Raw genomic sequence first — 27,845 nt, forward strand, 5'->3', positions numbered from 1 at the left:
ATGCCCCACTGACACATTTCTTCCACAAACAGACGCTGCTCCTTCTCTCTCAACTTATGGTGCTCCGCTTCACTTCACCTACGCAGCTTCTCCTCACTTTGTTATGCTTATGGGGCTTCTCTTCACCTAAGATGCATCACTTCACATTGCTTCTCTTCAAAACTTCAACTTCCTTCATCACTTTATGTGCGCAGCTGCTCCCTTCTGCATCTCATGGGAGACAGCTTCCCCCTTCTGCAGTTTATAGTCCCTTTCTTCACCTTGTGGGACAGTTTCCCTTCTTCACCTTAAGGGCCCAGCTCCCTTCTTGAGCTTCCCTTCATATTACGGCCCTGCTTCTCTCTTCAGTCCCTGGACCCAGCTCTCCCTCCACCTTATGGGCAGCTGATCCCTCCTGTTTAGGGGCTTTCTTCCTCTGCCTTGGTACCCTGGGTGATGGGTCTTACTTTTCTTGGGGGCAGTGTTGTGCTTCTGCTTGTCCACCCTTTCCTGCACCCCCTGCAGAAGGTCTCCTCAGTTTCTTCAGTTTCCTGCACGCAGGTTCTTCTTTTTAAGACCAACTCGTCGCCAACCTTGTGATGTGATTTCCAAGCTTCTTGGGGTAACATTAAAGGTTTATTACAAGTTCTTAAGTCACAGTTACAAGAAGATAAACACATAAATTAACAGGACATAACGCTGGCTCCCCTCACGTGGGCAGGGGATCTCTAACTGCCTGAGTGTGGAACCCTTAGGTTAACATTCCAACATTCACAGAGCAACACTCCACATGACATCACCAGCTCAAAGCATACACAAGCAGTCACTAAATAACACATCTCCTTCCTTTACCACACTCAAGACACACACACAGATGCTACTACATAACACATCTCCTTCCTTTACTACAGTCCGTCAGCCACACAACAAGCAACAACACTGTGCACTTACCATGTGTATCTGCATCCTTGGTCATCATTGTTGTTTTTGAACTGCATGACCCACTCTCGCGTGGCAGTGCTAGTTATACATTTTCATAAATAACAATGATTTGGAAGGGGGCCCTCCGCTGTGCTCATAGTGACCATGCCAGCACCCTGCTCCAGTCAGCCTGCATGTCATTGGTGCAGCTCTGCTACTGTATTAATCAGAAGCACTCCACAGCAGTGTGAGTTGACAAAAACGGGGCAGTCACCAACCGGAAGCACCATTTCAGGGACAATGCCAGGGACAAAGCCAGTGCTAAAGAAGTAGTACCTACCCCGAGTCCCAAACGACTTAAGATGATCTTGCTGCAGAGTTTGCCAGACAAGTTAATCGGTTTAGGAATTATTTTGTTTGCAAATGTCCATCAATTTACCATTGGAGCAAAGCATGTCTGCTCTATTTTCTGTGGACTGATCTCAACATGTTCCACTTGCCACCTATAGAACCAGAGCGAAATGTAATGATGACTGGGTTTAAAGAAGCATTTAAACATTTGCCTCATGTCGACACAGTTATATTATGTTGATTTGATATTTCAAAGTCACACATCTGCCATAGCCAGTACATCCATGTTTTGCCTTTGCTTGGCCACTTGGAGGGACCTCGTACCTACGTCCCCCTAGACCCTAACAAAATGGGTTATTGGACTCACATAAGCAAGAACTCACACTTACACCAATAGTTATAAAAAAAACAAATGGCTCGTTACAGGCCTTTTATTCACACCTTATACATACACACATAACTCACACATAACATATAGTCATTTATACATAAAAATAAAAAAAGCATCACCGTTATAATGGTTGTAGAAGACACCTTCATCTCAGCCACCTCAACACTGCTTAGTCCCAGGGCAGGTAGGCAGAGAGATTACTCGTGCTAACGGGATCTGGAGCGGAGCCTCCTCCCTCTCAGCGAGACTGTATCACTCGGGGGTCCAAATTGTAACGGCCTTTCCAAGAGGAATACCTCTTCTCTTTATGGGGGAGTCTTCTCCCCTCTTGGTTATAACTGCCCTTGGCCGAAGAGCAGATCACAAGCATAAGGGGCAGGGAGTGGGAAAATCTAGCTAGAACTGGAATAACCCAGCTTCGCTTCCTTGCCTTCGTTCCCAGTACCCCTGTTCACTGCACCTGCAGAGCGCTCTGACTCCCTTTCTGGCTCGTCCTTCAGAGTACAATGCAACAACTATTCTCCACAATGAATTCAGTTGACATCATTATGTGACCTTGCTTTTGCTGCAGAAATGCACGTTTACTTACTGAGCCCACGGAAATGTAGGCTTTCATCGCAGTAATGGAAGTGGATGTCCAAAATGGCTGCGCACCGGTGCCATGTTTTTGTTGAGCTCTTTCTTGCGCATAAGCGCTACAATCCATCACCCCCAATAAACTGGTGGGAGTTGCAGCTTTAACCTCACATATGTTGTCCATGTAGGGAGTGGCCCTGGGTAGTGGCAACAGTGGGCAGGAGCTGCCACTTATTCTTTTACACATTAAGCACAGCCTCTATCACTTCAGTCGTAGTGAAATCTAAACAACCCGTACTCAACAGAAACCTTGACCTGAACGAAAGTCCTCTTTCTACTACCTTACATATCATAGCCTCGCCCAAGACCATAAATGCCGTGCACTACCATCCCAAATGAATCGGTATCCAGTAATATGGTCACCGAAAAATGGGCGTTTTTACAAAAAATCGTGTCAAAAAGGCTGTGGTGTGAACCAGTGAAAGTTTTTCCATTATACCAGACAAGGGGAGCAGGGATTGCAGGGGTGTCCCCGGCTCCCCTTCTGAAGTACAATGGGTCCTGGGGTTGCGGGGTGTCCCCTGCATCAATTACAAGGATTGCAGTGGCCACACAATATCCTTTTTGCTGCGATTTATTTTTAAACCGCCATTTTCACAGTGACTTTATTGCATTGAGCCAATGAATCAATGCCACATGCCCACACCACCAGGCTGGTTCAAACGATCCTGGATCCCATATACGCGCTCAGCATCCTTGGACACCTTGCAGATGACCATGACAAGCAGGTATAACAATTACAAAAGAAAAAGAAGAAAATACAGGCTTGTCGTTAAGGTTGACTAAAAAGTGGCGGCAAATGGATGGAAACACCCAGAGCTGGATACCTCGAACCATCAAGCTTCTCATGAAGCCAATAAATGTCAGCAGTCTTACGTTTTTCCATGCTATGCCGATGTCCTATTTTGTTCTTGGAACTCTGGGACTTGTAGTTGTCCTAAATTTAAAATGGGAAAGAGAGAATTACAAGTCCCAGAATTCAAATGGAAAAATGAAGACTGGATGACCTTCTCATGATATGATAGGTAATTTCTAACGCGCTTATTAATACCCAGAGGTTTCTAAGCATGGACCCGGCCATCAAACCCGTGTTGCTTCGTGTCGTTTTGCTTCCAAGGAGAGCAGGTTGCCACTGAGCTATCTTCCCGAGACATGGATGGAAGGTGAACCTTGTGAACTCTGCAAATGGACAACTTCTAAAAATGGGTTGAGTGGGTGGAGCAGTCAAATTAAGGTGCTGATTGAAGCAAGTTTGATTACTGTGGGCGGAAAGAAAGTAGCTCTGCTCCCATTCTTTAGTCCCAAACGTATTTAAAAGGGCACGTACTCAATCCATTATTTTATAAAAACCTGCAGAAAATATCAAAAGTGGTTCATATGTAAAGCAATTCGTGTTTTGCTGCTGAAGAGAGAAAACCCTGAGTTCACAGGTTAGAGTCATCTAGCCTATGGCTACTACTGAGAAAAAAGCGTTTGGTCAGAGGCGTCGCTAGGGGAGAGGCTGCGGAGGGCTATAGCCCCGGTTCTTTTGGTTGTATCCCAGGATAGAGGCTCAGGGGCCACAACCAAAGGGCCAGCTATCCCCGAGTCCGGCCAGTCCCGACATTAGCGCAGCCCCAGATCTTTTCCAGACCTAGCAACACCCCTGCGTTCGGGAAACCCAACTCCATGATTGCGGAGCGGCCTATATTATTTATAACAGCTTTGTAGGTTAGAGCAGAATTCCAATACATAGCCACGAGCGACCGTTTGAGCTGATGGAAAAATCTTACTTCCTGTATTATTTCATGCACCAAATGCAAATAATAGTGTGCTGCTTGAAGAAGGCGCCTGGTCATTTAGAAGTTGAAGATACATGTTTGCCCTTTTTAAAGCCTACTGGAAATATGATTAATTGCTATGCTGGAAAATGACAGAGTGTGTAGAAACTACCCTATCTGTTCCCATCCATCAGGCTTTGCGTCGATGCAATGCAGGTTGCGCTTTAAGAAGACGTGTTAATCTTTACCTAGTTTCACACTGGCCTAGAGGGACATTATAAATCTGTTTTATTGCAGCCCGGCCATTAGCATCCTTGACATGGCTGGGAATTTAAGGCTTGAAAACATTAAATGAGTGTGGTCGAAAATGAAAAGCTATCAGGCTTTCTGCTTGCACTGCAACCTGGAATTTCGACACGGGTAAACATGGTATATCGTTTCAATATTACCATATTCCGCTAATGTAAAAGTAAAAATTCCCTTTGTTAGTAAATCTGTTCTGTCATGAATTGGAAAAGACAATGCAAAGTATTTGCATGCACATGTATCCATAATCTGTCCATGGCACCCCCATTTGAGGTGGTCGCAATTCTATGGTATGATTGGTTGTTTTGGGGGCACGTGCATCGATATTTATGCATGTACAGCATTCTGTGCTAGGGTCAGAGGTCCAGTGGAGATGTTGATGTGGTTAGCAGCAGGATTCAGAGTCGAGACATGTAAAGGAGAGCTTGGATTCGGAGCAGGCAGGGGCCACACTTTGGGGGACGGTGCAGAGCGGGCTAGCCAGCAACGGTGTTGACAAGTGGGGGTGGATTGAGGAGCCAGTTGGACCTGTTGGAGGCAGAGGAAGCGCGTAAGGGGACGGAAATCTGCATGATTTGGTCCCCTCAGTTATTCACACTCTGGAAGGAGGGCTGACACCCCCTTTCTGGCTGGCCTTGTGGCACATGCTACATTCACCCCAGAGTTAAGGAGCCATTTCGTCTCCACTTTTTCTTCCTGAGCTTTGTGATTTTTCTCTGCTTGTTGGGCACTCAAAGTGAGAAGGAATCTCTAAAGCTTTAATATCCCTCGGAGGCCATGTTAACGCTAATGTGTAGGTACCTCAGCTGTTCCCTTTCCAGAACCTTCCAGCAAATCCTATCTGGATGGAATTCCCCAAGAGAGCCCCCGGGAAGGTATGTGTATGAAGGTGTCTGCAGGTGCATAAATTATCATTTAATGCTGAACGCCATTATCCAAGGGTCACCTGCCAGCTCACAATACTCACTCATTGATATCTCCACATTTTCAAAGAACATATTCAATGGTCAAAACCACTCACGCATGATGACAAGGCCCCTTCCTGGCCCATAGCAGTGAAGTGCAGCTGGCCTCTCCTCCTCCTGTCCTTCTGCACTGATGCAAGAAAAAAGGGCACCTCAGTGGCTAGGCGCAAAAAGGCGCTAAAGATACCATAGCAGGATCTCAGCATTTCCAAGTTAGGTTGCCCTGATGCCTGTGCAGTGAGTCCCAGTGGGCCATGGAGTCGCGCTGGAGATGTTCACTATGTAACCAGTCAGCCAGTTGGACCCGGGAGGTGACATGAAGGTGGATGTTGCAATTAAGAGGACCTAGGTTGCAGCCACTGTGTTCTTTAGACTGGCAGAAAGCAAAGTGACCCTACCATAGTCCACGATGAAGGACTTAGCTAGCCTCTCCTCTGCCTTGAAAACTAGGAAAGACTTTCCACAGTACTTCATGATTTAGAGTCTCAGGTGCATATTATGTCAGAAACTGGCATGGATGGTATCACCACTGCAGTCTTGACAGCGTGTTCGGCTGTCACAGCTGGTTGTACTATTTACATCAGAGAATGGAGGTCAGACATCAGTCAGAAGAACATGTCCTTTCAGAGGCAAAAGCCCTTTGGGGACAGGACAGAGACCTTGTACGCAAAACATGTCATGGCTAGGCAACGAGCAGCCAGAGCGGGACCTCAGAAATCAGGACTGGCCTTAGGTTGGGAAATAGATGCGTCAAGAAAACAGATTCTACCAGACCTAGATGGAGATTTCAAAGTCAGGTGTGCCCATCATTCACAAAGGACAGACAATCCCCTCCTGGAAACCCTCAGAGGTGCTGACTATTTGGAGCCAAAGGGCTTGTGTCAGGTTGCTGCTTGGCTACGAAATCTCTGTCAGGTGTGGGAATAGGGCGGGAACTCAGAGCTGAGATGTGCTTAGCGATTTGATCCTCTTCTGTGCAGGTTTTGTTTGTGTTTTTGATCTGTGATGTTCCAGATCTCTCTATTCTGTACCTAGATACGATTTAGTTCGTCAAGAGCGCTATATAAATGTATCAAAAAGAAGAAAAAAAGAATAGGTCTTTTCGTGCCCTTGGGCTTGCAAAGTGGCATGTGATGGCTACGTTTGTCACTCTTCCAATGCCACCGGGTGCCCCAATCACACCCCTTCCCAAAAGTGTGGGAACAAAGCAGCTCTGATGTCCAGCCATCAGGATCTTTTAACCAAGAAATACATCATACAGGTTTCCTGGCAGGAAAGGAACAGATGCTTTTACTTGAGTATTTAATAATAATAATAATAATTTGGCATTTATATAGCGCTACGAACCCTCAGGTATCTGAGCGCTGCTTATTATTACCCACGGTGTGTGGTGCTCATTTATCGACCTCTGAAGGATGAAAGGCTGAGTTTGGCCTTGCTGGGCTGAGTTTGGCCTTGCCGGGATTGAACCTGTGTTAGCAGGCTCTGCACAGATGTCAAAGCAGCACTCTACTCGCTGTGCCACTTGACCGGCCATGTCATCAGGAGGGTTTCCCCTCATCTTAACCGCAAAGAGTTTCAACACGCTCATAATGTGTGCTTTAAGATGGACACAGCAAATATGACTATTATTTTGCTATCTTCAGGAGCATTCCTCATGAAGGTAGACCTTGTCACAGAACAGGACTGGACAAGGGGTCCCCAGAGTGCTACTACGGGGTTACCCCAACCTGTCTCCCTCCCTCATTGGGTGGAGTATTCCTGAGGAGGCATAGCAGTGAAGTGCTAAGAAACTTCAGGAAGGAATATGGGTACACAAGGGGTATTAAGCAATGTGGTGAGAGCTGAGAGTCCTCCTCTCCCCTCCCCTCCAAACCCAGATCATGCATCACCTGGAGATCCAGGGTCCAGTTCCTTGGAGAGGTGAACACAAACTAGGGGGCAACAGGACTGCCCAGATTGACTGAAGCTGTACAAAGGGGAGACCGCAAGGGAGCTGACCGAATGGCACAATCGGGCAATTTAGGTAAAGTCAAAGGTCCTTACTGAAGAGGGGGGCTACTCCAAAGCAAGTGCATGTAGATATATAACGGTTGCAGTCCATGTACGAGGCGACAATGAGACCGAGCAAACAGAAAGAGTGGCCAAATAACCAGGAGATCAAAGTAGGTCTGTGCATACAGTATGAGGGGCCGGCTGAATAAAAATCCAGGTACAAAAGCAAAAGAGTTAGCAACCAAAAGATCTAAATAGTTCTGTGCAAACAGCAGGATGGGCAGGTGCAGGCACAACCAAGTAACCAAGCCAAGGAGTCTGCTACTGGAAGATAAAATAAGTTCCTTGCAAACAGCATGAGGGGCAGGCGGAGGCAAATTCAATTAACAGGCAAAAAGGTCAAGCACAAGTTTCAAAAGAAGATTACAGGCAAGATGCTAATCAGGTAAAACCAATGTTGAGTGGTTTCCTTTTCTTGGTGTGTTCAATTTGAGGTTTCTCTCGTGCTGCATCTGTCAGGACCCGGTAGCGTATGCCGGGGATGCCGCAGAATGCTGCACAGATGCATAGAGCCAGGGCACCTACAAGTTGTAGGCCAGTCCTCTAGGCAACACAGCAAGCACAGGACCATGCATTGCTCTCTATATGGCTACTCACTGCATACCCGGGAAGAGTCACTGGGAGTATCTCTGTTCTTTATGCAAAATCATCATTAGAAGTTCATCATGCGTCCCTGTGGACTTCCATCAGCTCAGAGGCTCTTTACTAAAATGATGCCACCAATTATAGGGTAGTTGCATCGCCAGTGTATCTGGTGGCATCCCTATGCGGACAACTTGTTGATCTATGTCCCATCATGATTGGCAGCTCTAGATGCGACTTGAGTGGTCATGCGCAAGTCTCACATCCTTTGAGCCACTGATGGACTTCAGAAAGTCATAGATTTTAACAGATGAGAACACAGAGTTTTTTTGGACTCTGCTTCAAACAGACATTGGGAAGGATTTCCTCCCTCCAGCCATAGCCCTAACACGTAGCACCATCCTACTGGTGGCCCAGACAGCCACAACCAAGATTGTCTCACCGTTCAATGGGAAATTATGGGCATCAGCTTTTAAGGTTTCTTGGGCCAGTGCACTCCTAAAGCTATTAGTTCAGCTCCTTTCAAACCATTGGAATTAGGCTTCAAGGAACTTTGATTTCCTGATACCAGTATCAAAGGACATTTGGGGATCAGTTCAGTGGTGGCCAGAGGAAGGTTCCCTGGAGGGACAGGAATTATTTTGAGGATTCCACTTCCAGAGATGGGGGCAATGAATGACAGTGGGATAAGGTGGGGGGCAACTTGCCTCTCCCGCTCTATTTGGGGGAAATGGTCGCTGTCCCAGTTGTCAAGGTCATCCAATTGGAAAGAATAGATGGCAGTAAAGTTGTCCTTGCTCCAGTTTCAGCCTCTCCTGGTAGGATGGGCTGTGTTCCTATATAAGGACAACACCATCACAAAGGGTTACCTGAAGAGGCAGATGGGGCCAAGGGTTCTCTCCTTGGGGGAAGCAGCTGCCAGATGTTGTAATGGGCAGAGATGCATGTAGCAGCCTTCCAGTCTATCCAGATGTCTTGAACACAGAGGCAGATCAACTTGGTAGATCCATCCCCTACTCCATGTATAGTTGCCTCTCTCCCTCAATTTTCAGGATGCCCTGCAAGAGGTTTGGGTGTCCCAATATCTATTTCTTTGTGGACAGCTCCAGTGCTCAGGTCCCCAGTAATGTCTGAGATTCCTGAACCGTGCAGATCGGGTGTGAATGGGTGTATGTATGATGGCCGAGTCACCTTCTGTTTGTTTTTCCATACATTCCTCCACTGCCAGGGCTGATCAGATATGCAGAAAGTGGAAGCATCGCATGGTGTTGGTAGCCCCAGGTATATTGGGTCCGGGCAGGCTTCATTTACGTTGCACCAGTATGAGGCACTGGAACCCCCTACCTCTTTGAGGCAGCTCTCTTTCCCCTTGACCCCATTTGCACTTGGCCTCAGGATTCTTCATGCTTGGTCTAGCAGCGTGGACCTTGAAAGGCAGGGGTTTAGCCATTCAGACCAGGTTACAGATGATGTTCTATTGTCCAGATGACCTCTCGCCAGACCCTTTTATAAGCATCATGGATCTTTTTCGAATAATGGTGCTGGTCAAGGGGAATCCACCCCCTGTGTTCACCTCTTAATGTGATTATTGCTGTTCTTCTAGAGAGCTCGGCTATGACTACATTGAAGATTCAGTGGGCGGCTGTTAGGGCCTTTAGGATTTCTTGAGAAGGCCTTGAAATAGTAAAGACCTTTTATTCCTAGGCTTCTGAAATCCTTCCTTTTACTGAATCCTCCCTGTGAGGTTATACACCCGCCTTTGAACCCCCCTCTAGTTTTTAGGGTTCTGCAGCTCCTTCCCTCTGAGCCTTGGGGCGAGGCAGGTTTGGAATGGTTGTCGGATAAGCTCTCAATGTGGTGGCAATTACTTGCTTTCATAGGTTGACAAGCAGTTATCCTTTTAGTAAGGTTCGGCCTGAAGCCTAAGATTTGTGTCCTGGACTGGGCTATCTGCCTCTATTATAATTAGTATAAGTACACTCAAGTCTATCAACCTCAGAGAGAGGAAAGGCTGAGTGGGCATAGCCAGGATTTGGTACTGTGATTGGGCATATGAACAGTGATCTGCGCAACAAGTACTTAACACACTGAGCTACCTTCTGAGTCATAGGGACACTCATATTGGATAATATGCATTTCATCTTTGGTTATTGCACATGATCAATATTTTCCCCACAGAAAGGTGACAACTCTACACGACGTGTGCTGTAGTGAATTCACAAACTGTACTACAGCGACCACAGGCCGCATTACAGGATTAATGGATGAGGTTGGAACACAATCGTCAACAACATCTGACAGCAGACTCAAACCTTCAGCAGTACACGATACCATTTCATGTCTTGTGGTATTTAGGCTTGGTAAAAAATGGGCAATTACTTTTTTCAATAAAGCATCCATGTGGTGGGAGGTCTCCTGGTGCCAAGGTGGGAGCCTGGGGTGCACGCCCCTTTTGCCTTCCCCTAAAGACGCCTCTGTTTTCATGCACAAGTTAGACTAGAAAACAATATCAGACCTTTTTCTGCTCCTTTGGGCAGCAGAATTCTTGGATTCTAGCAATGCCTTCCTGGCATTCCATTAGATACTGCTCTGCCATCCCTATTGGGCAAACAGATTGCCAGTTATATGTATTGTATATGGGTACTTCTACAATGCGTTCCTATCTGGGGCAACAGAGGGCAGTCCAGCTGTTAGGATAAGAACAGCACAAGAGATGTAGATCAAGCACGGGGGCGCAGGGGATTAACCATCATGCACCTGAATGGGGTAGCGGACGAGGACATATTTCATAAGGTTCAGGTACTGAAAGAGCTAGAGGATTCCCTCCAAAAGAGGACAGATGTGGCGTTCCTGAACTTTACAAGTGAATTGGCAAGTGTGTTACATGCAGGGATGTTGTTACAGATTCCCTGTGTGTACTTTGAGGAGGCAGTACTTCTGTTGAGGGAAGAAGTCATCAATTCTCTTAGCGTTGGACCTTTGGATCAGAAGATTTTCAACGTCAGGTTCAGATTTGTGTAAGGCGGCCATTCATTTTTAGGTCTGGCTGAAGTGAACTTTGGTAACTGAGGCTGCAGTGGAATATTGTGGCATGCAGCACTTGTGTATAGGCGCATTATAAATACCCAATACATAAATGTCTTTGGGCCTCATTACACGGATCGCGGTGGACCAAGGTGCTATTAGCACCTTGGTCCATGCCGGTAAAATACCGGCACCGCCTTGGTGGAAAGGGGAATTACCGCCCCATTCCAAGGTTGGTGGGGCGGTAATTCCCCCTTCCCCCATTGCCCTTCCCCATTCCCATTTTTGCCCCATAGGGCATAATGGGAATGGGGAAGGTGCTAATTGCGGTACTGTAATTAGCTCCCTGGTCCCTTTGCGGGTTGGTTTTTAACGCCTGCAAAAAGCAGGCGTTAAATTCCCCAACCCGCAAAGGGACCTCGTAGTAAGGCGGTAAGGCTTTACCGGTACCGGTAAAATACCGGTACCGATAAGCCCTTACCGCCTACCGGGTAATGAGGCCCTTAGTCTTTTCATTGGCCTTCACCGAGAAATGACAACATCACGCGTCACTACTAGTGTTTTTCATGCCCTCATTCAATCTTTGTGATATGATGTGTCTGTGTTCTCCCAGTGTCCATGTTAGTGGCAGGTACTTTCCTAATCGCTTGGCGTGCAAAGCAAAGTGTGCCTAGACAGCGCTACTGTTGGCTTCTCCAAAATTCTATTAGCCTCTTTGCCTTAGTCACAATGTCATGCCAATCTCACTCATTATATATTCAAAATGCAATCCGCTCCTGTGGCACTCAACATCTAATATTAAAAATCCAATCAGTCCGGTGGTCTCACTACCTCTAATTTGCTATCAATATCCCATCAGACCCTGTACCTCAAAACTTCTCCTGGACCTGTGTTGGTCATTTAATGTTAAAAAAAAAAAGAAAAGCATCAATCCTTGCTGAGCTGTTTCAGAACCCTTGCCCCTGCTGATTTAATATTAAACATCCCATCTGCCCCCCTCTCGCCTGGGCGCCATCCTATTGTAGAGTGTTAAATTGGAGTTGCACACCGTGGTGCGGGAGCAGGAACCAGCAGTATACAATGGTGGCGATGGCTGCTTATTCCTGCAGGATCTGCATGTGATGCTATCCCGTTACACCGCCACATTAGCGGCATGCTGTACACTGTGACAGTGGTCCTGCGTTGCGCGGTTTTTGGCAGGTAGGAGGCAGAAGACATTGAGTGGGGGTCTGAAGGAAGTGTCTCGGTCACTGATATCTGATGACCTGGTCGCCCCTGCAACGACCTGATGGAGATCCTTGCTGAATATACGGTAACATCCAATTTAATCAAAAAAACTGTCTGTGTGGACGTATTGTTCGATTTGGGTGTTATCGTTTTGGTCACGGCTGAAAATACCGAATTTGAGGAGCAGGGGCTGCGTGGGTGTCACCCGCACCCCATGTTTGGTATATTTGGGGGTGCAGGGGTGTCCCCCGCATCCTTAACATTGGCAGCAAGGGGACAGAAATTGATCAGGCCCTCGTTTTTAATAAACAGCCAAAACGGAGGCCCGAGCAGTTACACTGCGACAGTCCACCCTTGAACAAAACGTTTGCGATCAGACAACCCAGATCCGAATATTCTGCTTAATTGGACAAAGCAATACTGGCTGATGGGAGTCATTGCTGCCTCTTAGTGCATGATGAACTTAATTTGCCAAATAAACTCCATAATGCGGCTACCACCTGCAGTAACTAATGGGAGGCATTGCTGCCTTGGGTGATGAAGTTAATTTGCCACATATACTCCATAATGTGGCTACCACCTGCAGTAACTGATGGGAGTCATGAATGCCCATCGTGGATGGTAGGGTTCATTTGCCACATATACTCCATGTTGTAGCTACACCCTGGAGTAACTAATGTAGAAATCCTTATGCTGCCTAATGGGGACAACTATGCCTACTGCAGACAGATATATTCAACTTAATAGAGTCATTGCTATATCTATGCTCCCTGCTGGGGATCACCATTGCCTATAGTGCCTGTTGGGGTAGATTAGTTCCTACGCTGCTTATTGGGGGTCGGTCATAGCTATAGACCATGATGCTGATCATGAATCATTATTAGTGTGCACCCCTATACAGCCTGATAGGGATTGTGCACGGGGGCCTTAATGTATCCTGCCTCTGTGTGCATGGGTGACTGCATGTGGTTTCTGCTTGAGTGCTATCCTTGTTTTGTGTAAGTATATTTGCTTGCGTACATGCACTACAACAAATACATTGGGCCTCATTACACGGTAGGCGGTAAAATACGGGCACCGCCTTGGAGGAAAGGGGAATTACCGCCCTATTCCAAGGTTGGCGGGGCGGTAATTCCCCCTTCCCCCATTGCCCTTCCCCATTCCCATTTTTGCCCCATAGGGCATAATGGGAATGGGGAAGGTGCTAATTACGGCACCACAAATTGCGGTACCGTAATTAGCACCCTGGTCCCTTTGCGGGTTGGTTTTTAACGCCTGATAAAAAGCAGGCGTTAAAGTACCAATCCGCAAAGGGAGCTAGTAGTAAGGCGGTAAGGGTTAACGGTCACCGGTACCATTACCGGTGACCGTTAACCCTTACCGCCTTCCATGTAATGAGGCCTATAAGTTTGGCTTCGTCATTGCGCGTTAGGTTGTGTGACTCTGCTCCACTTGCCTAGCTGCATTTCACTGAGTGTGCATGTAAGCAGGTAGACCTTATGCAATTGAATGCATGCTGGGGCGATACTATGTTGATCAGTGGCGTCACACACACACACAAAGTCAGTCACCGGCTTCTGTTTGTCATTAACCAATCACACTGAGCTGCATGGCCAAAGCAAAGCGAGGGCTGCTTTCGCCAGCAAAGTATTTTGTGTTGTGGATTTCCCAGTGCAGAGCAGTCGAATGTTGTCGTGCACTGAAAGGCAGATAACTCCACCGCAATGCCCCTTACTGTTAAGGCCTGTCAAAGCTGATACTCCCTTTCTCTTTATCGCTTTAAGTGGCCTTTTAGGATGGATGCCACAGCCAGCAATTGTGCAGATACCACCTTAGGCATGTCCGATAATATGCCTTAAACACACAAAACACATCAGAATTGCACTTGGAATAGCGGGTGTTCACAATCGTACATTGTGCAGGTTCCTTATCATGCATTGCTACATAAAATAAGAATATCTCAAATAAATATCAGATTGAGATTTCTATCAGCAGCAGTGGGAATTGCCCTCATAAGCCGATGACTACTTAAAGTCTGGCCGAGGGCAGTCTCCTAAACCAGGCCTGATAAATGTATTTTGAGACGAAATAAACACCATCCGAATTGTGCGTTGATTTGCAGAAAGCCATGGCCTTGTTCCGTGTCCGGATCCCATGCAATGTGAGCAATGGCTTGAGATGCATGAGCCTCAAGCGTCTCAGACCATCACACATAAACATAAAATGCATCAAGGACTCATCCTCGCCCCACAGATAGGACATTTGCTGTCGGCCAAATTGGCCCAGTTCATTATGAATTTCTGGACTTTTAGGCAACCCAAACAAAACTCTATAAATAGTCCCCGAGCACACAGGGGGTTATGATACCGAGGTAACCCTCATAATCATAGTTACCCTTGTGTACCAGATATTCAGGGCCCAGAGATAGAGATTGGCAAGAATGTTGCAGGTTGCAATTTTACCTTTGTCATGGCCTCTCTTGTGATTGCCTATGGGTCGTCCCAATATTGTCTCATGCCCAAAGTAATCAAACATCGTTTAACATGAGCCAGCCAGGGAATACAATGGCCACCAACTAATGTCATTATATGGCCTTATATGGCTCATGGCTTCACAGTACTTAGAGAGCTGTGGGTCAGGCCAAATCCGCAGCCAATGAGAGACAGGTCGGAAGGCTGCCACCTTGTCAATTGGAACCATATCACATTCAGAGCACACAAACGCATTGGTGGCACTTTGCGGAAGCATCACGATAGACTTCAAAAATGTATACACAGGGGTTTCGTATTTTTGCAACCCCAGATCTCGGACCCATACAGTGCAGAAACCTTGGCCTGGGACCTATAGGGACTTTGTGTGGTTCAAGTAAGGCATTGAAGACCATCAATAGGATTGGCCCCCATATTCTTGGTTCACCTTTGAATAGGTCTAGCAGGATTCTATCCAGGCCCGCTGCTTTCCCACCTGTCTGAGACCTGATAGTATTCTAGACGTCATGTAGGGAAAACTGGAGATATTAAATCGGACTCCCGGCTGCTGCTTCATCAGTGGGGTAATACGTCTTCATGCCTTCATATTCTTTGTATAGTGATTCAGAGTGACCCTATATGTAGTGCAGTATCACAATTTTTGATCTGCACTGTTTAATGTCTTTCATACTTAGTTGCAAATGTTATTTCTGACAAGCTCTCCATACAGCAACTTGAACCTGCTATCATACACCTATTTGTTTTGCGTTTCATGTGATTATCCATAGAGAGCTTGCTCTTAGATCTTCGCCAGAGCACCAACTTCACCATCTTGGAACGGAAATGAGAAATATCGGCCACTCACAGTCGGCCTCCTGCACTGACATACATTCCAGTGGTGTAGATCAAGCCCTCTTATTCACTCACTAAGGCTATCAGAACTAGGGGTGCCCCGAAATTCGCCTTCGAATTAATACTCAGATGATTTCCGGCTAAAAGGATATTCGGCTTTGGCCAAACTTCATTATTTTGACACTTGAATCCAAATAGTTTGTCCTTTAACAGAAAGCTTGGAATGTGCTTCTGTGATCGCACACCATCATGGGTGTAATTATAGGGGGCAGCACAGGTGTTTGTCTCCCCAACTTTCGTGGCACACCATTTTGTTTCCCCTCATTTGGCAGGGTCCCGTTTCCTTTAGATGTCATGCCTCCCTCCTGAATATTTTCAGCAAAGTTACTCCACTGCAAACCATCTGTGTTTTTTGCTTTTCAGAAGACTATGGGCCTCATTCCGACCCTGGCGCTCCCGTAATGAAGGGTGCCGGTACGCGACCGACACCGTTCATTACGGGACGCCCTATTACGAGGTCCCCTTGCGAGACCCGCTCAGAACGTCTGGTCAGACCAAACGTCCTAAGCGGGTCCCGCATATGTGGACCAGGGAGCTTATAACGGGCCTGTTATTAACGGGTGCGTTATTAACGGGTCCGTTATTAGCTTCCTCCCCATTCCCATTGAGCCCTATGGGGGCTCAAATGGGGATGGGTTTTTTCAATGAGGAACCCGGTCCTGGAACCCGGTATGGAGGCCCTATATAAAGGATCAGTGAACCAAGGTCCTGCTACTTCTCGGCGGAATGCAGGCAGAGGAAAAGGTGCGAAAGTGAAAGTGAATTCTGGGACAGACAACAACTGTCACCAGGCTGAAGCAGAGCCCTAAATGTATTAAAAGTGCAAATAGCTACTACTGGTCTAACATGTACTTTGCAATTAAACAATTGGGCTGCTGATGGAACAGATAGCAAATCACAGCATCAACATAGTATTTTCCTTAGAGTAGTAAGTCACCTACAGGTTCTACTCCCACCAATCACAGACCCATGTGCACAGCTCTTTCTTGGACGTCGGGCCTGATTCATGGAATTATTAGCGCAGTGCAAAGTGACTTTGCACTGCTAACAAACACCCTGATTCACAGAGTGGTGCAAAGTGTATTTTTGCAGTGCAAAGTCACTTTGCATGGCAAAAGTATTCTTTGCATTGTGCTAACTGGGCCTAATTCACAGTGCAAAGAGTACTTTTGCAGGTGCAAAGTCACTTTGCACTGAGCAAATAATTCCATGAATCAGGCCTGTTGTCTTTTCACAACGTGACTCCAACATGACTCTTTGAACAATATCTGCCGAATGAAAAAAAATCCCTCTTTCCCACCACCAGCAGTAATGCACTACTGTATAAAATGGCAAGCCCAAATCCGGCACCCTCTTAGTGTAAAGCTCTCCACTGCTCTTGAGCTAGGATTGCAATATAAGCAATACAATAAATAAAAAGCTGTCACTGTCCTTGTGCAACTGCTAGTCCATCTTCCCGAGCACCATAAAATCATTCCATATTAATGCTGGGGGAATATCCTCTGCAACAAGCATCAGGAGAGTCTGTGCAGAGTCAGACAGGTGTATGTGCTTGTGTGTGTGTGTCAGTGCACTGCTTGCTTGCAGGAGCCAGGTGTATCCTGTGTGAGAAACCAAAGGGTGTCTCACCTGCTAGTCCTCGGGGACTTGTCATCCAGGTGGCTAGGACACGGCCATCACTTTTGGATCCATTTACTGGGGGTGGACCAGTGTGGGAGGATCACCTGAATGACGTGTCTTCGGGGAGTGGGGGTGAGGCAACCGATGGTGAGATACAGTATTCCCCCCTTTCCCCATACACATTACCCATCCTATTATTTTAGGATTCTCCAATGTCCCAACTCCCCCGCCCCCATTCTACACAAACACTGGGCTGTGGAAGAAGGCAACTGAGAGTAAAGAGGCTAACCCTCACATATCACATCGGACATGTCCCGCTAATCGGGTCAGGCAAAGTCAGGCACTTGACTTTAAGTGCATACATCTGATACCAATTAGCTCCCCTCGCACAGATAAAAGGCAGAACATAGAGATGCACTCTGAGCAACGTGGAACACGAGTAAGAGCAGAAATTCTGGGGCGAAGGCGAACCTACTGGAGCAGAGCGACAGACTGAGGGACGACAGCAAAGGGTAGAGAACCCCAGCAGTTAGCTGCATGAGGTTGTTGTCTCCAAAAGGCCATGAATGACACGTGGAGGTGGCCAAATCCAAAACAAGAAGACTGCATTGTGTTTCAAGGACTCCAGCGACTCACCCGGGTGAAGGACAGAGTTGGGGAGGCAAGGCGAAGCCTGTGATATTAACGTTGACTTGTGAATTAACCTGCAAAGACAAGAAAGAAATGCACACAGCCGGGGAGTTGGCAAGCAACATGAAAGACTGGTGTGTGTGTACGAAAGACTGAAGTAGCAACACAATATCGGACAATTGAAGGCTGCATCCGTGTTAATGAGATGCAACAAAAGGTTGATCTGTGATGAACTTTGAATTATTGACAACTGTGAAACCAGCGATACTGAGTAGCGGAGTGGTCTGGTGAAAAGAAGTAGGCCACTCGAAAGTCTCAGTGAAAGGTGAATTGTTTTTGTTTGATAAAGTGAATGTACTACAAAAAGCGAAGTGATTAAAGTTAACCCTGGTGAAAAGTGGGAACTTAAAAAGGTCAATGCTGAACTTTTGTGCTTATGACATCAGACTACCCAGACCAAGAGACACTGGGGCAAATAACACAAGAGTGTGAGCTGAAGAGAAAGTCCAAGTGGTTCTCCAGAGGTTTATAGTTAAATCCAAGCACATTCGAAAGTCTTCGACTTCAGGAAAACATCCGAGCCTGACTGAGGGTTGACCGGAAGTGTGATAAGTTTGGGGAAGGGAATGCCTAGAGGATATGAGTTAAGCTTGGGGAAGGGAATCCCTGCAAGTGTTGTGTTTGAAAGGTCCAAGCCCGACTAAGGGAGACCTACATTAACGTTTTGCTTTGAAAGGTCTGAGCCTGACTGAGGGATACCTTCGTGAACTTTTTGCTTTGAAAGGTCTGAGCTCGACTGAGGGAGACTGGCGTGAACTTTTTGTTGAACTGTCATTTGATAGCTTGAAAGAGAGACTTTAACATGGAAGGCGAGACGGGCCACGAGCCACGTTTTCAACTGCCTTTGTTTTCAGAACCTGAGCCAGCATGTGTCATCCTGTCTACGGGGACCGCCTTACTCTTTGCTGTCTAACATGGGGTGGAGTGCTGACTCAGCCACATTTATTCTTTATATTCTAACACTGATTTTCCTTTGCATACATGTTCTGCTTTATACACTATATGCACAAGAGATCGGGCAGGCGTTAGCTTTAGTTAGTGTAGGCCATTTTGATTTGACAGAGTTAACTAGGACTGTTTTATGTATTGTTTGATGGTAGAGACTACTTCCATCCTAGATATAGAGCAAAGTAGGAGTTTCTCTAAACCCGAAAATTAATTAAAGTCTTTACAAAATGTAACTTTTGTGTCAGTGTCATACTTGTGTTAGCATGCCTCCCCTACACCTTGCGGTCTCGGGAAATCGACACTCATGCATTATTCAATTAATTCATGTAGCATATGTATTTCAGTTAGCTCAAGGACAGGTATCAACATTTTGAAACTAGACTATCTTGGCATCATACCTCAGTTTGCACATTTCATTGCAAAAGATAACCTTTTGAAGTCACTTCAAGATGGAAGTGAAAATGTCTGCTCTCTGCATGCAGTTTGGTCCTTAACATTTGCGTTCTTTCCTTTTACGAACAGGAAAAGTTGGATATAGGAATGAGGAAAGAGGCGGAAGGAATGGGAGCGGCAGAAATCAAATATGGCGACTCTGTCTGTTACATCCAGCATGCTGACACAGGGCTCTGGCTCACATATCAGTCTGTGGATGCCAAATCTGTCAGGATGGGAGCCGTGCAACGCAAGGTAAGCAGAGCAGAGGTACAAATGCATGTGGCTCATTGTCGCCAGGGCATAGGCATAGCACAGGGTTCTCATGGCTACAGTGAACATAATTGCATACAAATGAATTCACGCTGTTATTTATTTTCCTCTCACTGACACATACTAGGATGTTGTGTTTGTTGACGGCTGTCAGCTGTCAGGACTCTTTTCTGCTTACCTCTGTTGTCCCATATCTCTCCTTATTTTGCCCGTCTAAACTCGTTACTTGTTCAGCGGCGCTGCAAAATCACCTTTCTTTGTTTGGCATTCAAATGTATTCATGCTCTCGCTCCGGCTTATCTCTGCTCCTTCATCTCTCTCTATCATCCTGCTTGCAACCTTTGCTCTGACTCCCAGTTTCTTCTCGCGATGGCTCATCCTCCTTGTGCTGCCTCTCGCTTTCATTCCTTTCAACTCCTTGCTCATAAATTTTGGAATTCTCTCCCTCTTGCTATTCGTTCCTGTCCCTCTCTCTCTCTGTAGAAAAAACAGTTCAAGATTAATTTACTTTAGATTCCCTTTTCTTGATTTTGTCATTTGATTGTTATGAGTTTGGCAATGTGGCCGAAAACAGTGGTAACCACTGCATTACTGCCGCATTACTGCACTGCCAGACTATGGGTTTGAAGGTAAGGCGAAGGAAAAACCTCCAGCAAAATGCTGGAGGTAATTCTGCCACCTTAACAACAATAAACTGTCCTTTCACCGTAATTACCGTTGGTGGTAATTCCACCGAAATCCCCATGGAGTACTATGGGGGCTAACACTGGCATACCACACTTGCAATCCGATGGTAATTCTGCCGGACCAAGTGGCGGTAATGGTAAATCTGTTTGGTGGTATCTCAGCAGATTTACAGCAGAGATACCACCAAACTTGTAATGAGGCCCAGATTGTATTGTTATTATTTTACTCTCAAGGGCTTTGGATAAAAGTGCCATATAAGCACTCCAATATCATACATTAAATAAATACCTGTGATTGTCACATGAAAGACTTTTTCATTCCATTGCCTGGTTTGGCAGTGCATACATAGATGCTTAGAAGGCAATAAACATTGTTATGTTGCTGTCTTGATATGCGTGTGATGTAAAAACATATGCAAGCCCGCCATCATTTTGGGTCGTGCTTGTGGTCTGTGCTAGTAAAGACACAATCTGTGCAGCGCTTTGTTTCTGACATTTTTACTTACAATGAAAATGTTTTGTGTGACAAAATACATTGCCTTGCAAAATGCGAAGAATTATTAATATTTTAATTACGTCATCTGTTTTTATAAAACTTGAATCTGGCTGAAAGGTATGTAAACGCAGAGCAGCAATTATATAAAAATGACAACTAAATATACCATAAGGGACATACACTGAACAAAAAAAGCATATAAAGCAGGGAGCACAACCCCAGAATCCTCATAAGAATTCACGTCACCAAACTATCCAATAGTACCCACACTAACCAGGGGGGTTCTTATGCCTTGAAAGCTTCTGTTCACATTACTGAAAATGCAGCTACTGTTCTGATGCCCACTGCTGACAGCTAAGGTTTGTCCTCCCAATACGAATAGTTGGGTTATGGCCATTAGAGCATGCTTTTCTGACTCTGCACAGTTAAGCCTCACTGGCTTTCCAATAATAATGTCTTAATGAACGTGGTCGAGCAGTGTGTTACCATCTCCATCACAATTCTAAAACAAGATTTTCCATCATTCAATAATAATACCAACTGTGCCTGAACTACTGTTGCACATTGGTTGGAGGGGTAATACATTCAATTATTTCAAAACTTATTTGAGGTTTTGGGGTTTTGTGACCAATGTTTATCTGGGTATTCATTCAGAGTAAGGCCCATACCCTAGTCTGAATAATTAATGATTCACTAGATTATCTTTTTTAAAGAAGTTCTGTAGATAGCAGTCAAGAATTGCAGGAAAATATTAATACGACTGATCTATACATTTCCTAGATGTTCAGTGTCCACATACATCTTTTTCAATTGGAAGAGAACTGTATTTGACTTAAAACTAGAGAACTCCAACAATATTATGTCTGCTTAGAGACCAATGTATTCAGTGTAGTTTCAATACTCAATAAATGTACACATAAATCCGAGTTATTTTGTGGAGTTTGGTAGTGGGCTCCTCTATTGATGCAGCCGTATAAACTCACAAACTATCCTTATTATGAAAAAGCGATAATATTATGTTTAACTGCTTATGAAATTGGGTTTCTTTATTTCCTAAAAAGTCATTTTGCTTATAAAGTAGCCTACAAATTAACTTTTGGTGAGAGACTTGCCTTGCAAAATATGTGAAGATTATATAATTGAGGGCTCTACTTGTTTCACAGGTACTTAAAAATAACCAAGCAAACGTTTTGCGTGAGAAAATGATGAACACAAAAGTTTTCCAGAGAAATGTCACTGAGGGGTAATTTAACAAAAAATCAAAATCCATTATGAAATTTCAAAAATATTGGTTTTAAGTTTTCACTCCAAATCTTGATAGGTAAGCTTTTATTTTACCTGCAAAATGCATTTCAGTAGATTACCATATGTGTTTGCTCACATACAAGAGTAATTATTGGTGCACCTGATATATTTCACTTGAACTTCACAAACATACCTGCAGCAGAAACGTGTTTAATATTCGTGAAGACTATTCAAATACATATTTTTAAAAACAGCACTTTGGAAGACTGTGATACCAGGAGAACTGAGTTGTAATACAAGATTCGCCTTTCGACCAAATTACTTGTTGATCGCTCTGGTAAATCGAGGTTTTTCCTCGACTCACACAAACAATATATCTCTGAAACCCTGTGGGAGAATGGCAGCAACTTTACGGCGCACTGTGGACAAGAAAAGCGGCTGGACAAGCCGGCGACATGCAGCGAGATGCAATGCCAGAATGGAGAGAGGTAGAACACTTATCAGCTGCAGGAAAAGGCTTCAGCCTCCCTCACAACTGAATAGCAGCACAGCTGAAATAGCGCTGTGGTAGAATTGTTGCCTCTCTTGTAAAGTGACTCAGGTTCAATCCCCCATAAGGACTGTGGGTACATTGAATTTAAGTTAATGAAACAATAATTACAAAACCCCAAAGACCTGGTGAAATAAAGTAACAACTTATTTCACAGAGTAAGAGGAACACAGACCTATCACCTACCCTGGAGAAAAGCCCTTATATAGTAAAGTGAATTGGAACTCTTAATTTGTTCAACTGATATTCAAACTGACCAATAGGGGACCTACCCTGGGAGGCTTACGAGGTAAGCACTCATTCCACAAATGGTGAAGCTGGACAGTTCAGTCAATCAGTAGTGGGCTAGTGGATAAAGGACTGTAAAAAGAGAGCCAGATCGGTTGCAAGTTGTCTCAGCTGGGGACAGGTTCCCTGTCTCACTGGTTAAGGTAAAGCAGCAGAGAAGATGCCTAAATCAGGGGAGGGAAGGCTGCCTTGTGCATGATAGCAACCCTGCCATTCTGAAGAGGGACACCTGGGAGAGCCTAGCTGAACCCAGAGGGGGAGAAGAGGCCTGCACCCCTCATATCCAGAAGCCCATAGGAGCTGGAAGAAATGCAGCCCATACTAGCCTGTGAAAAGGGTCAGGCAACCTAATGTTCCTCAGTGAAGAATGGACTGTGGGAAGCCTGACTACTTCTGGAGGCCAAGAGGCGAGAAGGGGTGAGCCCAGTTTGAAGGAGTCATCTAAGAGACGCACCCCTATACACTGAGTAAAGCTAATCCAAGAGAGTGAAGATACCACAAGAGAGGGGATGAGAGTGAGGATACTTCGAGAGAGGGGAACGAGAGTCAGGAGAGGGGAAGAGGCTTGAAGGGGTGATCACAGATTGAAAGAGTCACGTAAGAGACACAACCCATCACTCAGAGTGAAGATACCCCAAGAAAGGAAGGAGAGTGTGCATGCCCAAAGGGAAGGGGATGAGAGTCAAGAGAAGGAGAGAGAGTGAAGCTACCCTGAGAGAGCGGTAATAAGAGTTGAGACCCCAGAAGAGGGGGAGAGAGTGTAGCCACCCTGGAAGAGAGAAACAAGAGAGCGATACCCCTAGTGGAGTGAAAGAAAGTGTGAAGCCCTGGAGGGTAAAAGAAACACTCTGAAGTGGGGTAAAAAAGTGAAAACGGCACCCCGAGGTGTCAGGAGAAAGAGAGACTGAAAGGTATCAAGTAAGACTTTACTTGGGACTGCGTTTGGAACATTTAGCCATTACAGCAACACTTGAAGAACTTACTACCTAGTGGAGAAAACCTGGAATAGAAGTAGTCAGCCATCTTTTTCGTTGTTAAACCCTTTAGACCTATGTGTGTTAGTTTCTATGAATGTAGTATGCTAGAATAGGATTTGGGTTAGGGACTTTATGGGTCTCATTCCAAGTATGGCTGTCTGGAAATAAGGGTGCCAGTAGCAGCGTACTGGCACCCTTTCCGGACTGCCGGCATGTCTCTCACTGAAGCACCGGCACCATTAGCAACAGTGCCAGTGCCTCTGTGTCCCCATTCCCATGGAGTCCTTTCGGACTCCATGGGAATGGGGATTTACCGTTCCACCGCCAATTGTGATATCCCGGTGGCACTGGGATATCAGGCAGTGGAGACAGTGTTACGGGGTTGGGGGCAACCCTCCAGCAGCACCGGCAGGTTACTGCCAACCTTGTAATGCTGCCATATGTTTTGATTTGTCCTGACAAGAATACCCTTTCTTTGAACATTTGAGTTTTTGAATAGGGACATTATCACTTGGAGTTAATTTTTATTATTTTAGTTTGTTATTTTCTTTGAAGCTGGCCAAGAGGTCAGACTAAATGTAAGAGAAGATATTAAAGATCCATGAACATGATGTCCCAGGCTCTGAGTCCTACTTCTGGCTCGCCACAGCACACTTACAGCAAAATATGGCTTCTTGGGGCTAGGTAGAGACTGACTCGGCCTATGGACATCGCGTTAACAGAGGTGCTTGGGCATTACATGTGTAGGTTTTCAATATGTTTGTGAAGAACGTCTTGCCTTGAACAACCCAGTGCAAGGGAATTCTATAACAGACGTGTCAGTACCTGCAAGAAAGTTGTCAGAACAGGTTTAATGACATACATTCAGGAACAAAGCTTTTGATGCGCTCGGGGGTGAATTTGATTGCTTTTATGTAATGTATTGATGCAAAAGGAACAAATAATATGTCTTATTTCATAATACATGTGGCTCGTTTTTCCCGTTTCTAAATGATGATGCCATCAATTGTATCCACATTACATCTCACAGCTCGGGGTTCATTCCTGTCTATGATTTCCATCTGTTGTGTTTTCTCTCTGCCTATTTTCAAATTGTCTGTAACCTGTTGCTTCAGAAAATAGATTATCATTTTGAAACAACGGACTGCAGCTGTTTGGCAGCTACTTGTATTTTCAAATGTGCAGGACCCACTTGCACATAGACACAATGGTGTATGTGAACTTTTGCACTTATGTGGGTGCATGCAAAGAATGCATACTAGTCATTTATATAAAATCTGTATTATTCCCAAGGCATTTTAAACTCTACAAATAATATTTCCCACATCACCTCTGGTTGAAGACTGGTCATGCTTTGACCATCATTTCATTGAAAACGACCCTCTTTATGTTATCAATTAATCTTCCATTAAGTTAAGAAATGCTATCCTTCAAGTAAAAGACATGCCACCATTGCACAACTCAAGGAACATGAAGGATCCAGCAACCCACAATACGCATACGAGTCAGGAATCTGCCCGTGCTGTATTGATGTCAGTATGGACTGGACATAGCAGACACAATCTGCCTCCTCATGCTGCTCATGCTTGACCGATGTGTGATCATTGATACACTGGTACATGCCACGCCTCTAGACCAACTGCAACGTGTTGTCAATACCTCCCAATATGGCATGGTTAAAGTCTGTGCCTGACCGCAGCCAAAGTGTACATCTAGGAATACTAATGTCCAATTTCATTCCTGTGAATTCTGGAGTACCCCCCCTGCTTTTCTACATATATGTCAACCCGCTCATTGCCATACTAAGTAAACATCAACTCCACCTGCTCTCATGCACAATCTAAAATATGTAGGTCAACAAGACTAACTTGCTATCATGTCAAATGGTCTCAAAGGCCCTCATTACAAGTTTGCAAGTATCCCTCCAGTAATCCCGGCGGGATACAGGCAAACTGACCTACTGTTTCCTCTGCCTGATATCCCGAATTACCGGGATATTACAGGTGATGGAATGAGTGGTAAATCCCCATTCCATGGAGTCCCATAGGACCCCATGGAGGAGATTGCTGGTATTTCTATTGCAAGAAATACAGCTGTTTCTTTGCAGTGGGGGCCCGATTTACCTCCAGCTCTAGGCTGGAGGCAAATGAGTGAACCCCCACCGGACAAACCTGCGGTGTGCTGGTCTGGGAAAAGTGCTGGTTGTGGAATTACTGGCACTTTTACCTTCATTTGTCCCAGCCAAACTGGCAGACTTGTAATGAGTGCCAAAGCCCTAGAAAGGTGGATGGGGCAGAAACAACTCATGCTCAATGTGCTAAATCTGAAATCCTAAACCTTGGTCCACCCCCATCTACTTAAATGAGTGTCCTAACAATGCACCATTCCACTTTCTCTGGAGAAAGGGCTGGAGCAGTGAGTCACATGTAAGTGATGGGCTGCCCATGAATGAAAGGTAGACTGCAGGCGGGCGTTGAATGTAAATAAGGCCTCTACAATGACTACCTGGTAGGGCAAGGGCTTCCCGGGAAATCGATTCCCTGATTCTGAATTTGTTCAAATGTGGGCAGGCAAGTGCTGATGGCCTCAAAAAAGAAGCTGAACATTGGAGGCAAGCGTGGGTCATGGTGCAGGGCTGATGATGTAGTCGCGTTTCGTATAAGTAGGAGTAATATGCTAACCTGTGTGGCTTCTGCATCCTGGGCCTCTTTTGTGTGGTATTTCCAAATGTTCCCATAGGAAAAGGGTTGGGCTTGCTGAAAATGTGTAAAGTGGGGCCACTTTGAACATTATTTCCAGTGCCTCTTTTGGTTCCCAGTCCACCCCTGCGTCTACGTATCCGGTGCCTGACCTTTTAATGGTGAAGGAAGTTGTAGATACAGCCTCAACATCTTTCTGGATTAGTGTCGTCTTTCTGAATGAGGTGACATTTCAGGAGTCCAAGATGGCAGGATATCAGTGACGAGCACTTTGCTTGTTGCTTCCTCTAACTGGCAATGCTTGAAACTGTACCCAGCGTTCTGCAAAATTGCAAAAAACTAAAACCAATGCAATCATCTTCCTACAGTACAACCAACTCCAAAGTAGTTACTGTGTTAGAGCAATTCTATCTTGTTAACATGAGCGCACTTCCTGTGTGATCTAATAAGGTGACTCGTGCACATTAATCTTGTTCACTGCCATAGCGTTTTGGAAGAATGCAGCAGGCTCTCACTAGCCCAGATGTATAGATATCCCAGAGAATGTGTGTCAGCAATTATATACTGCAGAATAAGAGGGCAGTTATCAGGAACAAGCACTGTTTTCTAAAAGAGCACTGAAGGAACGGGTGCATGGCCCAGTTACTCCCTAATCTGTGCTCAGTTGCATAGATTGAATATCGCAACCTTTAATGCATTGTATCAATCAATCAATCAATCAAACAGGGTTTATTCAGATTTCTCCATTAACAGCATATAAAATCAATACAGTGCAATGAAAACAATTCCCGTAAAATAAATGGAACCAAACTCCGTCCCAACCAACATCCACGTATTTGTGTATTAAACTGTACATTTTTACAAACCTATAATTGAATTTACTTTAACTATCCTGACCTTTAAGGCCTGATTTAGATAGTTAATAACATCAAAAACAAATTGTCAAACTGTACAATTAAAAAAGAAAATCATCGCAACCTTACAGGTTCCAATATTTTGTGATAAAAAATTATTTTTCGGCCATCTCGCCCTCTCCCTTCTATATGACGGACATATCAAAATAAAATGAACCAAATCCTCGCCAGAGCCCATATTACAATGACATTTTGGTGACGCCTTTAACCAGGCTCTTCTTTTCGCCGATGACAACAAATTTAGCCTGGTCTTAATTAAAAGTTGTCTTCCCATTGTGAATCCAAACCTAGGATAGGACCCGTGGCGGCAAGATGCCCCTTATACTTCACATATGCTGAGAGTGATGGTAGGCATTGGAGTTTCCCTGCATCGTCTAACAGCGATCTTTCCCCGGACCATTTCTTCATTTCTGTTTTTCATTGATCAGCAGTAGATCCTCCTCTTTCAGC

The 27,845-nt window shown here is 45.3% G+C and overlaps 1 protein-coding gene across 1 annotated transcript in view; it reads left to right on the forward strand.

Annotated features, from left to right (window-relative positions):
* RYR2 (ryanodine receptor 2) overlaps positions 1-27,845 on the forward strand; it is a 3,854,281-nt gene that overhangs the window by 1,135,276 nt on the left and 2,691,160 nt on the right. Inside the window, exon 13 of the mRNA XM_069607971.1 lies at positions 19,358-19,522. Coding sequence (XP_069464072.1) covers positions 19,358-19,522 — 165 coding nt within the window. The remainder of the gene's footprint in view (positions 1-19,357; positions 19,523-27,845) is intronic.

The sequence above is a fragment of the Ambystoma mexicanum genome, chromosome 4q (assembly GCF_040938575.1).
Source record: "Ambystoma mexicanum isolate Mex_15411 chromosome 4q, UKY_AmexF1_1, whole genome shotgun sequence".
Classification (NCBI taxonomy): domain Eukaryota; kingdom Metazoa; phylum Chordata; class Amphibia; order Caudata; family Ambystomatidae; genus Ambystoma; species Ambystoma mexicanum.